Raw genomic sequence first — 10,735 nt, forward strand, 5'->3', positions numbered from 1 at the left:
ACAATCATGTGATTTGTTGATTATTTAGGACTTGAAAAACAAAAATCGATGTTTATAATGCAGAAAGTAAATATGCATGCAAGTGTTGATCAATTCACCAAAAGAAAATGCAGGGGAATGATATACAGGATAATTGTGTTGTTCGGGTTTCTGACTTATCCTATCCACTCTCTTGTATTTATGAATTAAACTCATTCATTAATGTTAATGTCACTTTCTAAGTTACTTTAAACTTGATGTCTCGGTGAAGAAAGCCTACTCCTAATTACTAGTTCATAATGTCTTATATACCTAGCAACTAATCATGCATTACATTCGCACAGAAGCTTAAAGGCAATCAATCCTCTTATTCCTATGTGTAGGTAATATTGCTCCCGAGAGAATTTCTCCAAGTCTAGATTTCCCCGTATGTGTCCATATCGACAAAATCAATGATCATGCAATCGAAAGAGTTAAACAAAGCATGCATAGAGTAAAGAGGAAAAACCCTAAAAATCAATGAAGTAAAGCATATATAATGAAGGTTAATTCAATACATGAGAGTTTCAAGTGATTACATTGTTTCCCCAACAACAATGGAAGTTTAGTTCACCATAAACATGGTGAAACTAGATGAAAATAATGAAAAGAATGAAAGATAGAACCCTAGAATTTGTAGATTGGAGCTTCCGCATCCAAAATCCTCTTCCGAGGGTGAAAAGAGTGTTTATGTGCCTCTTTCTGTCAAAAGATAGACCCTCCAGGTCGACTAAATCCTTATATAGCTTATAAAAACAACAGAAAATTGGCCCAGGCCCACGCTGACAACGCTCAGCAGTGGGTGCGATACTCAGAAATAACGCTCATTGTTGATGCCCAGGCGCGTGGCAGTGGATTCACTGAAGAGGCTGGTGCTCAGCGGCTAAAGTGGCACTCAGCAGTGGTTGTGAAACTTGAATTATCCCTCAGCGTTGGCGCTCAAGCATCAGGTAGAGAACTCCACAAAAAGGCTGGCGCTCAACAGTGAAAATGGCGCTCAGCGCCAGCTGCGATTCTTCTTTTATGCACTTTTCCTATTTCTCATGAGTCCAACTCCTTGCTACTTCAACTTCTTTCATCCAATTCATGTTAATTCCTGTCAAAACAAGGAAAACTAAGCATAAAACCAATAATACCACCTTCAACTCTCTTATTCTCTCAACTAAAGCAAAAGCATGATTTCAAGCTAGTTTCTATGTCATAAAGGGTGTTTTTAGTATCAAAATGAAGTATAAAAATAATTGTATTTCAACTGTTATCACTTACCCTATCACTGATTCTTTATCTTATGGATCTCTGTCTAATAAACATTTAAGTATACCTTAGCCATAATTGCTAGCAAAGAACCCAACTCTTATGTGAGGCCGAAAATAATCCTGAATGGAGTGATGATATGTAGAAAGAAATCAAGGCCCTAGAATATAATGGCACCTAGTTTTTTACACAACTTCCTCCTGGGAAGAAACCCATTGGATGTAGATGGGTCTACAAGGTAAAACAGAAAGCTGATGGTACTGTGGAAAGGTATAAAGCCCGATTAGTTGCCAAAGGTTACACCCAACAAGAGGGAATAGATTTTTTGGATACATTTTCCCATGTTGCTAAGCTCACCTTTGTTAGAATATTACTTGCTCTTGCTGCCTCAATGAATTGGTTTCTACATAAACTTGATGTAGACAATGCTTTCTTGCATGGGGACCTAAATGAGGATGTTTACATGGATCCTCCACCTGGTTTAAACACTAACACGAAGGGACAAGTCTGTAAGCTTACTAAATCTCTATATGGCCTGAAACAGGCCAGCAGACAATGGTTTGACAAACTGCCCACCTTTCTTATTTCTGCTAGCTACATTCAATCCAAATCTGATCACTCTCTTTTTGTGAAGAAAACCCCCACGGATTTCACAGCTTTACTTGTGTATGTAAATGACATTGTTTTAATAGGAAATTCCATGAGTGAGATCACTCACATAAAGACCCTTTTGCATCGTCGGTTCAAGATAAAAGATCTTAGGGAACTCAAATATTTTCTAGGATTTGAGGTTGCTGGATCTAGGAAAGGGATACATCTTTGTCAAAGAAAGTATGCTCTTGATATCCTTGAAGAAACAAGAATGTTAGGAAGCAAACCATGCTCTACACTTTTTCTAAGCACTAACTCCTTATACAAGACAGAGAATTATATGAATGACCCAAGTCTTTATCGCAGATTGATAGGGAAGCTCTTCTATCTCACTGATACTAGGCCTGATTTGTGTTTTACTATTAATTTTTTAAGCCAATTCATGCAGGAACCTACTAACTATCATTATCAGGCCTTGCAACATGTCCTTAAGTATGTCAAGTCTAACCCTTCTGAAGAAGTTTTCTTTGTTGTTGATTCTGGCATACAGATCAAGGGATTCAATGATTTAGATTGGGCCACTTGCCCTAACACAAGATGATCAACCATTGGCTATTGTATTTTCCTAGGAACCTCTCTTGTTTCATGGAGGTCGAAGAAACAAAACATTGTCTCAGGATCCTATACTGAAGCAGAGTATCATGCCCTAACTGCCACGGTTTGTGAAATCCAGTGGCTTCACTCCCTTCTACAAGACCTTCAAATTCAACCCACTACTACAGTTGTTCTCTATTGTGACAACAACTCTGCCAGACACATTGCTCAACACCAATGCTTTCATGAGCGGACTAAGCATATAGTGTTGGATTGCCACGTGGTGCATGAGAAGATTCAAGCCAAGATTTTGCTTCTTCTTCCCATTCGTTTAGAGGAGCAATTCGTCGATGTCTTCACCAAGTTCCCTCACCGCACTCGTTTCAAATCTATCATCCCCGAGCTTGGATTAGTGAATATCCACCATCTAGCTTGAGGGGAGGCTATTAATGATTCCGTTTTGTAATTATTGCTCCTAAGAGCAACATTTAGTGTTTTAGGTTTTTCAGTTTTGGGGTTTTTAATGATTTTGTTAGGGATCCTAATTGACCCTCTTTTTATACCTTTCACCGAAACCCTATATAACCAGGGTTCCAATATTTTTATGTAAGAAAATAATACACAGTTTTCAAAAAGAACTCAGTTTACAATATACAAAGAATCGTTATCTTTCTTACCTCTGTTGCAGCATCTTCCTCCTTCTCTATTTTCTTTCATTTTGCTTCTTTGTTCGGTAAATTGCCAATGCAAGCTCTGTTGGAACACAACCATGGAGATCGTTTTCCTCTGCTCTCTCTTGCATGTCTCATAGGACTTAATCTCACCAACCATCTGACGCGAAGGAAGGTTCTAGATCAAGTGTCACTTTACGTTTCTGGGCTAGGAAGTTATTGGGCTTCAGTCAAATTGGTTGTGGGCCTATTTTTAATAGGCTTCTTTTGTATGCAAAAAGAGGTTTTGTACAAAGTTACTCCATTTTTTTAATTCATAATTGACTTAATATCAATTTTGATTTTTGTTAGTTGTGTTTAAAATAGTTCTTTTATTTTTGAGTTTTTTGTGATCTCATGTTTTGTAAAAATGGTTCAAGTTGGTCCTTTTTATTGACGATAAAAAACATTAACGGTGCAATGTCCACTTTAGCCAATAGTGAATGACCTATCCAAGTATTCATTATGTGACAAGCTTAAGTGAATTACCCTTTACCTTAATCAGAGTTTTAGAAACTCTTGGCTTCCATTTTCAGAACTTTCTTTTTCTCGAACAAACCCAACAGTGTGGGTTCCTCATCGTTTAAGGAGACATCCTCCTCCTTCCTCTCTTTTGTTTTTGGGTTGGCAACATAGGGAACCTTTCTTCTTCCCTTCTTGTTGTTTTGGTTCTCTTCGTATTAGTGCTCTAAATTGGAGTTCTATTTTTGGGATTCTGATCTCGCGACGTTGGGTATTGAGTTTTTGTTTTGTTTTCTCTTCAGGTTGGTGGTGCAATGGTTGGGGTTCTTCGTGATCTTGTGATTTGGGGATTTTAGGGTTTTTGTTTGGGATTGAGGGTTCTGATGTGGGAATTTCTTATGTCTTGTTTCTCCTCTGCAAATTGTTAATGTGATTTAGGGGTTAGGATTTTCGAATTAGGGTTTTGTTTTTTGATTTCTCATTTTGGGATTATCTGCAACTGTATTTTGATCTTGCACTTTTGGGATTTTGGGAATTTGTGATCTTGCGTGTGATTCTTTGGGTTTTGTTTCTGAAAAAAAGTTTTAATAGTTTCTAATCTAATTGTAATTTCCTTTAAGCTTAATTTTTCTACGTCAATAACTTATATTTACACATCAATTGACTTGAAAGGACGAACTTAAATCATTCTTACAAAACATAGAACCACCCAAAATAATTTAAAAAAAAAAAAAAAAAAAAAAAAAAAAAAAAAAAAAACCACTTTCAACACAACTATTAATACTACATATCAAAATTGATATTATGCCTTCATAATTTCATTCATAGAATTATAGATCTTTGAAAATTAATTTGCACTTGGAAAAGTAAACTACGAAAGAAATCGACGAAAGAAAACAATGCCTGAAAGTATAGTCTGCATATTCCCATTATAACAAAAGTGCAGGGAAAATAATATTTTATATATTATCTATTCCTATCACATTTAACCCTTTCACAGTTTAAATACAATACTTCAAATCCTTAAAAAACGTCTATTAAAAAATTTAAAAGACGTTACTGATATTGATTCTTAAACAATATTTATCAAATGTAGGAAAAAAGTTGACCGACTTTTGCTTTTTCATTTTCTCTTTTCTTATTTTGAAAATTTTCTGAATCAAATAACAAAATTTATATCAAAATTGCTTGGTTCTTGTCAACCAAATAGTTCATTACCTTTTTGTCTTTCAACTTGACATTCCAACTCTACTGTGGATAAAGAAGCAAAACCATTAAGACAATAAAACAACAGAAGCGTAAGTTCAGCTTATTTTAACTTTTAATCACCATCTTTTGCTTGGTCCTTTGTGCGTAGGAATCAACAACTTTCATTTTTTTCCCATTATAAACATTCATTTTTGTTCTTTTGCAGTTGGGTAACTCAAAGTACGTAAAGATGACAACAAAATACCATTTGCTGTAATTCAGTAAAACTACGATTTATTTCCATCAAACTAGTATTGGTTCTCCGAGTGCTACAATCACTCATTTTATGTATGAGTTATACAACACTGGCAGTAATTGATAAACGAATATTGCTCTTAATAAACTAAAGTATTAGTATAAGTTTTCAATATTTGATCAATCTTGATACCAAATCTAGGTAAAACAATGCTAACTCAAATTGGCATAAATCAAAATTTATTTTCTTTATTTTCATGTAATACAGTTTATTTTCTATCATCCTATTCACCATATCATATTTACTACCTATACTATCTACAGAAAATATCAAATTTCTACTACTACTATTGCAAACAAAAAATTGAAAATGACTCTCTAGCTTTGCTTCCTTATGCTCAACAAATATGTGGAATTTATCCTTTTCCGCAATGACTTTCCAATTCTGTTGCAGCAGCAACACCTCATCTAGTGAAGGTTTCTGAATGTGTTGAATGAGAGGTGTATGAATATCAGCATCAACAATTGCAAAATCAGCAACAACAGCTGCCACATTATTCAGTTCAGAATGAACATTAAAAATCAGAACCAGAAGCATTAAAATCATAATCAGCAGTGGCAGTAATAAAATCCACAACATCAAGACCTGGAACAGAAGCATGAAATTCACCACCTACTACAACGTTGTTATCAATTAAGACTGTGTAAAAATCAGATCAATCAGCAACATCAACATTTGGATCAAAAACAGCAGCAGGTATATCAATATGATCAATAGCATAAACTAAATCAAGAGCATTGGAAGTGAAATCAGTAATAGCAGTGTCAGCAATAGGCTTAATAAGATCAATATCTATATGATAAAAAAGTATCAAAATCAGCAACAGCATTATCAAAATCTTGAACTGCAAAAGTTTCATAAAGTGCCTTAATAGCCATCAACAACTATAAAATCAGTGTGAACTACAGTTATTTCATTAAAATCAGTGTGATTATCAACCACAGGTTCAACCATACTTTTAGAACAATAAGAAGTATTATCATGAAAATCAACAGCGGTAAAATTAATGTAAAAAGCAGGTACATCATTGAAACCATATTGAACTGCAGGCATAAAGTCAGAATCAGCATTATCAAAATTGGAAGCAGAAATAACATTCAAATCATCAGAAACAACATCGTTAAAAGAGGAAGCATCAGCTAAAATATTAGAATCATGAACCATAATAGTTGGGATGCTATCCTGTTTTTCACACCAATCTGCAGGTTCAAGAGGATTCTTCTGCTTGTCTCAACCAAACTTCTTAGGAACGATTATAATGAATGAATCGTTATGTGATGACTGAGATGATTTGATAGCAAACAGCCACATGTAATATCCAAATTCCAGAGGAAACAATATGGACGCTAAAGGAACATATGAATCTCATAGCTAAGTCCTTGATACGATGAGTTAGAATTTTGACTTCTAAAGAGGAAGAAACAAGCTTGGATACACAGCATGCACAAAAAGGGTTTTCTAAAATAAACAAAATCAAAAGATTGAACCACCAAACAGCAAAATATGTTCAGTGCATTCCTGTCAAAAGGTTAATGACGTTTGCTGTACAAAAGTCAATTAGCAAGTTATTGCATCCTGTAGCCTTCAAGAAAGCTACGCCATATACTGGCATTTGGTGGGAAAGGCATGCTTGCAATGATTTTCTCAGCTTCCCTAATTTGTCCATTTTTTGCGAGTACGTCAACCATAATATGGTAATGATCATTTTCTAGTGGCATCCCATTAGTGGCTCTCATCTGCCTGAAAATTTCCAAGGCTTCTTCCACTAATCCACCATATCTGCATGAAGAAAGCACTGCTCTGAGTGCTAATGCATCAGGCTTCAACCCCATCATTTCCATGTTTCGGAATATCATTACTGACTCATAAGCATAACCATTCAACCCAAGTGCAGTGATTAAAGTTGTCCATGTAATAATATTTTTGTGCATAATTTCTTCAAAAACTTTCACTGCGCTATCAATGGTTCCACACTTCCCATACATGTCAATAAGTACGTTGCCAAAAAATGTGTCAAAATTACCAAGATTAGTCTTTATAGCAAGTCCATGTAGAGAACTACCCAAATCCAGACGACAAAGTTTGGTACACCCAGATAATACGCTCATAAATGTGTAACTATCTGGAAGGATGCATGCTGAATGCATATGCTTGAAAAGTGCAAAAACCTTGTCATAATCATTGCTCCGAGCCCAAGCTGAAATGACAATGTTCCAGGACGCAACATCCGGTTCTTCTAGCAAAGAAAGTAGCTTTATTGCTTCGTAGTACTGGCAGGTTTTATTATAGATTCCAGCAATGATGTTAGATGAGACTACAGGAAGTGGGTTCTCAAATTCTTCGACAAAAGAAAGTGCTTCATTTATGAGACCATTTCTGGTGTAAGACATAACAAGAGAGCTTAATACGTATTCATTACTTGCGTACCCTGCTCTTATAATCAAACCGTGGAGCTGATGAAGGCTAGACGCTGAAGATGACTTGGTAACAGCAGAAAAAGAAAACTCATTTGGGGAATAACCCAATTGGAGCATTTCTTTTAACAATAGAATTGCAATGGAAGAGCAAATGTTTGAGTAACCCACTATCAAAGCATTCCAAGAAACCAAATTTTTCTCTTCTATCTGATCAAAACATTTATGAGCTGAAATAAGCTTATCACATTTGGCATAGAAGTCTATCAATGCAGTACCCACAATAACATCAGTCTCAAAGCCACTCCTGATTACCTTAGCATGGACAGATTCTCCAAATACCAGAATTCTCAAGCAACTACAGGACTCAATAACAGCAACAAACGTGACCTGAGTTGGCATCAATCCTCTGCTTAAGATATTCAGAAACAACTCCAGTGCCGTCATAGGTCTCTCACCTTTAACCAATGCATCCATAACTATATTCCAGGAAACAACATTCTGAACAGGAACCTGCTCAAACAATCTTTCCACTGCGAACATTGCTTTGCACCTGACATACGCACTGATAAGAGAATTAAGTGCAGTGATTTCACAACTAAACCCACATTTGACCATTAACCCATGTATCTGTTCACCATATTCCAAATCTTCCTCAGAATAAACAAGTCCAGACAACACAGCAACGAAAGAACCTTCCGACAAAGACATCCCCGTCCTCACAAGATCATGAAAAAAAATTTTACACTCTTCAACAAACCCATTACGCCCCAGCAAGGAAATCATGGAGTTCCATGTCACCAAGCTCTTCTGAGGCATACATTCAAAGGCAGAAAAAACTTCCTCCCAACATCCATGCCTCCCAAACAAGCCCAATAAAGCAGTACCTACGAAAGAATCAGCATCAAAGAGTCCATTCCTGATGCTCAAAGCCTGCAACTGAGCACCCAGCGAAAGATTCAAGAACTCACACGACAACAGCCCCGTGAGAGTGTACTGGGTAGGCGCAAAACCACTCCTCCTCATGTGGGAGAGAAGGTCCAATGCATCATCCACATCCCCAAGTCGACAATATGCAGTGATGAGAATGTTGTAAGAGACAATTGTTCTAAGGGGCATACCGTTGAACATCTTGCGTGCGTAGAGCACTTCACCAAGGGAAATATATGAGGAGAGGATGTTGTTGTGAACGAAAATGGATTGCTTTGGAATGCGACCAATTGTGACGGAGAGTGCATGGAGACATTTAACGGTCTTGGAAGACAGAATGGTTGAACACTTTTCGAGTAAATGGAGTAGGAGTCGGCCATGTCGGAAATTCCGTCTATGAGAACTCATGCAGCTAAAACTTTACAACATTGCCAACACTGAAAACCAGAAAAGGGGAGAAATTTTGTGTTGAAGATGTAAAATATGAGTGATGATTATGCCATCAATGATCGCAAGGCTACCATCACAGAAGGGACAACCATATTCAACATTACTTGATAGCTTGGATCGAAACTATGATTCATGTTCAAACCATGAACTCATAAAAAGAAGATTCCATTATATGAAATCCGTAAGGAAAATAAAATTTTAACACCATTTTGACACTGCACACGTGTCAAGATGTGGTTGGACGATTTCAAATTAAAAAAACAAACTTTGGTTTTTTTTTCCAAACATACCCTGTCTCAACTTTTTTAATTTGAAATCGTCCAATCACATTTTGACACGTGTGCAGTGTCAAAATAATGTCAAAAAATGGTGTTAAAATATCATTTTCCAATCTGTAAATAAGATAATTGACCTATTATGACTTTCCGTCTATAATTTCGCGAAAATGTTTCTTTAACACCCTTATTTGACACAAATTTGACACAATTTTTATTGGTTTCTTTCTTTTAAATGGAAATGGGTTTTTTAAAAACTGACGAGGGTAGAATAGGAATTATGAAGATATGAAATTTTGTTTGGCAGTTTCTTTTTCTTCTCTCTCACTTTGTTTATGAAGTTTCTTGTCTCCCATCACTCTTTCCATTCCCGGTTGCTTCATCTCTCCAATCCTTTGGTTTCTCCGTTGCACCGTTCGTCTCATCTCAACTCAAAAAAAGCTATCTTTCGCAAGGTAAGCTCTATTTCCTCTATCCCCTTTTTGGGTGGCTTTAGCGTTGTGTGTGTTTTTTCATTTCGTCCCCTTCTCGCATTGTGTGGGTTCTCTTTCTGTATCATTTTGTCCCCTTCTCGCATTGTTCTCTTTGGCGTTATTTATTCATTTTGTGTTTTATGAACCCTAAGCCACCATTGATTTTTTGGTCACTTTCGTGTTTTCATTTTTTGTGCAGTTGCAATGACTTCCGGAATCCCAAAGGTAAGTTAAAGTTTTGGTCTTTTATTTAGTTGCATTTTTTTGGTTAGTAATAACAATCTTTTCATTATTTTTTGATTGGGAGAATATGAAAAGTACAATATTTTCATTATTTGTTGATGATTTGGTTGATATGACAAGTACAATATTTTCATTTCAGGAGGAATTGCTTGCAATCAGAAAGCGATATGTACGTGAATGGATCTTGGACGACGAGAACATAAGACTACTGGATGCGCTAGAGGTCTATGGATTGTTGTAGGATAGTTGTCCAGTGTAAAAATGTAGTGTAGTTTAGTTTGTTTTGATAGGATAGTTGTCATGACAGTGTACTTTTTATATGAAGTCAGTGTACTTTTCATTTTATATATATGAAGACATTGTACAACTTCTTATTGGAATAAGATTGTTTTATATTTTTGAAGACATTGTACAAATTGTTATTGCAATAAGATGATTGATTTCAAGATTGCTTATGTGCAATGTAGAAATGATTGTTGATTGATGATTGATGTCCAAGTTTTTGTTATGTGCAATGTATGAAAGTTCCATAGCAATTAAGGCCAAGTACTGCAATTTGTGCAGCAAAAAAGACCCTTGTAATTGTTTACGCGAGCCTTTTTTCTGTTTTGGACATCCTGTGGCACTGAAAGAACCACATGTTGTAACGTGGGGGACCACGGGTGATTTTTGGTGTTTTTTAAGACAACTTGACTAGTTTTTGGTATAAGTGTTAGTCTGGCGTTGGATGTGATGCTTGGGAAACCCCATGATGTAGGAGGGGTCCACCCAGGGTGATGACACGAACCTTGGTGAAGTTCACTAAAATCTGCCACAT

The 10,735-nt window shown here is 36.2% G+C and overlaps 1 protein-coding gene across 1 annotated transcript; it reads right to left on the minus strand.

Moving 5' to 3' along the window:
• Window positions 1-5,341: 5,341 nt before the first annotated feature.
• LOC106780604 (pentatricopeptide repeat-containing protein At3g58590) lies at window positions 5,342-9,056 on the minus strand. Its single transcript, XM_014668899.2, has one exon. It carries the CDS (start codon window positions 8,883-8,885, stop codon window positions 6,699-6,701), a length of 2,187 nt encoding a protein of 728 aa, XP_014524385.2. The 5' UTR covers window positions 8,886-9,056; the 3' UTR covers window positions 5,342-6,698.
• Window positions 9,057-10,735: the final 1,679 nt, after the last annotated feature.

The sequence above is a fragment of the Vigna radiata genome, unplaced genomic scaffold (assembly GCF_000741045.1).
Source record: "Vigna radiata var. radiata cultivar VC1973A unplaced genomic scaffold, Vradiata_ver6 scaffold_149, whole genome shotgun sequence".
NCBI lineage: Eukaryota > Viridiplantae > Streptophyta > Magnoliopsida > Fabales > Fabaceae > Vigna > Vigna radiata.